Source organism: Plectropomus leopardus, unplaced genomic scaffold (assembly GCF_008729295.1).
Source record: "Plectropomus leopardus isolate mb unplaced genomic scaffold, YSFRI_Pleo_2.0 unplaced_scaffold1684, whole genome shotgun sequence".
NCBI classification, from domain to species: domain Eukaryota; kingdom Metazoa; phylum Chordata; class Actinopteri; order Perciformes; family Serranidae; genus Plectropomus; species Plectropomus leopardus.
In genome coordinates this window covers 1-2131 of record NW_024618099.1, presented here as the reverse complement: position 1 = coordinate 2131, position 2131 = coordinate 1, and the positions used below count along the sequence as shown (strand labels likewise).

At 55.0% G+C, this 2131-nt stretch overlaps 1 protein-coding gene across 1 annotated transcript; it reads left to right on the top strand.

Annotated features, from left to right (window-relative positions):
- Positions 1-93: 93 nt before the first annotated feature.
- Positions 94-2061, top strand: LOC121964706 (histone-lysine N-methyltransferase 2C-like; the record flags this gene model as incomplete). Its single annotated transcript, XM_042514905.1, has 7 exons — positions 94-150; positions 318-420; positions 873-976; positions 1054-1182; positions 1411-1515; positions 1608-1717; positions 1825-2061. Coding segments are annotated over 7 exons (845 nt in total), but the record flags the coding sequence as incomplete, so codon positions are not given.
- Positions 2062-2131: the final 70 nt, after the last annotated feature.

Sequence of the window (2131 nt, the reverse complement as noted above, 5' to 3'; positions counted from 1 at the left end):
TAATCTGTTAATCCAGTGAACACCTTCAGGGTTCATCACACACACACACACACACCTGTAATCTGTTAATCCAGTGATCTTTAAACCCCACAGACTGCAGAGCTGTGAACACGGCTCTGCTGCAGACCAGTCTGACAGCTAAAGACTCTGGTGTGTGACTGGAGGATGTTTGTAGGATTTAAGGTTTCCAGGTCTCCAGCAGGTAACAATGATCAGGTGCTGTCAAAGTTAACAGTAATTTTTGTGTGTGTGTGTGTTTATGTGTGTGTGTGTGTGTGTGTGTGTGTGTGTGTGTGTGTGTGTGTGCGCGCGCGCAGATACAAAGACGTACACTCAGGACGGCGTGTGTCTCACAGAGTCTGGTCTGTCTCACCTGCAGTCTCTGGTTGAACCTCTGACCTCAACACGCAGGTACCGCAGGTGAAGCTCCTCCACTGTGTCCTCCTTTCTGTCTCCTCCACCTTCTCCTCCTCTCTGTCTCCTCCACCTTCTCCTCCTCCTCCTCTGTGTCCTCCTCTGTCTCCTTTGTCTCCTTCTCCTCCTCCTCTGTGTCCTCCTCTGTCTCCTTTGTCTCCCTCTCCTCCTCTGTCTCCTTTGTCTCCCTCTCCTCCTCTGTCTCCTTTGTCTCCTCCTCCTCCTCCTCTGTGTCCTCCTCTGTCTCCTTTGTCTCCTTCTCCTCCTCCTCTGTGTCCTCCTCTGTCTCCTTTGTCTCCTTCTCCTCCTCCTCTGTGTCCTCCTCTGTCTCCTTTGTCTCCCTCTCCTCCTCTGTCTCCTTTGTCTCCCTCTCCTCCTCTGTCTCCTTTGTCTCCTCCTCCTCCTCCTCTGTGTCCTCCTCCTCCTGCTCCTCCTCACAGTGTGTCTCCTCCCTGCAGGAGTAAACCCAAACTGAAGCTGAGGATCATCAATCAGAACAGCGTCTCCGTCCTTCAGACACCGACGGAGCCCGATCCCCCAGGCAAGCAGGACCCTTGCAGAGGTCAGAGGTCACACACTTGCTCACAGCTGTCCCCCCGTCCCTATAAGGACGCCCTGACCCCCCTGTCTGTCCTCCAGGTGACCCCGAGTGTGACCCCAAGTCCGACTCCAGCCCAGAGCGAGACCACGCCCATGACGATGATATCAGCAAGGAGCCAGAGGTTACCGATGGCAACAAAAAGAGGAAGAGGAAGCCCTACAGGCCAGGTGAGCAGGAAGCTCCTCCCACTGCAGTCACCATGGAATCACCACGCTGTGACATCATGTGATCAGTCTGCTGATGCTGACTCATGTGTCTGTCTGTCTGTCTCTCTGTGTGTCTCCTCCTGTCTGTGTCTGTGTGTCTCCTCCTGTCTGTGTCTGTGTGTCTCCTCCTGTCTGTGTGTGTGTGTGTCTCCTCGTGTGTGTGCACCTCCTCCTGCGCCTCCTCCTCAGGTATTGGGGGCTTCATGGTGCGTCAGCGTGGAGGGAGGTTGGGAGCGAGCAGGATCAAGCTGTGCAGGAAGGACTCTTCGGAGACGCTGCCGGCGCAAGACGAAGGTGAGAGGAGGCTCACCTGCACAGCTGTTGCTAGGAGACAGGTGATGGCGGGTGTTACTATGGGTTGTCATATGTGAGGCTTCTTCCTGCAGACGTTACCATAGAGACGGTGCCTCCTGCAGACCAGATGCTGGAGAAGGTGAAGAAGAGATACAGGAAGAAGAAGACCAAGCTGGAGGAGGAGTTCCCCTCCTACCTGCAGGTAACACACACACACAAAGGTGCTCACACAGGTACACACACACAGGTAACCACACACAGAGAGCTCAGTCCCTCCCAGCCTCCTGATTGGCTCTCCTTCCTGTCCAGGAGGCGTTCTTCGGTCGGGATCTTCTGGATCGCAGCCGGCAGGTGGACAGGAGGCCGGGGACAGAGACGCCAGCTGCTCGCCAATTAGGAGCCGTAACAGGTGATGTGAAAGGCCCCGCCCCCTCAGGCTTGCCGCTCGGCGCCATGGCAACCAACAGCGCCAGGAAGCAGGGAACGCTGCGTGAGTTTATCTACGTTTTCTACATCGTTTTTCACACCCGCTCATTTTTCATTCGTGTTTGATTTACATCTGTGCGTGTGGGGTGTGTGTGTGTATCTGTGTGTGTGTGTGTGTGTGTGTGTGTGT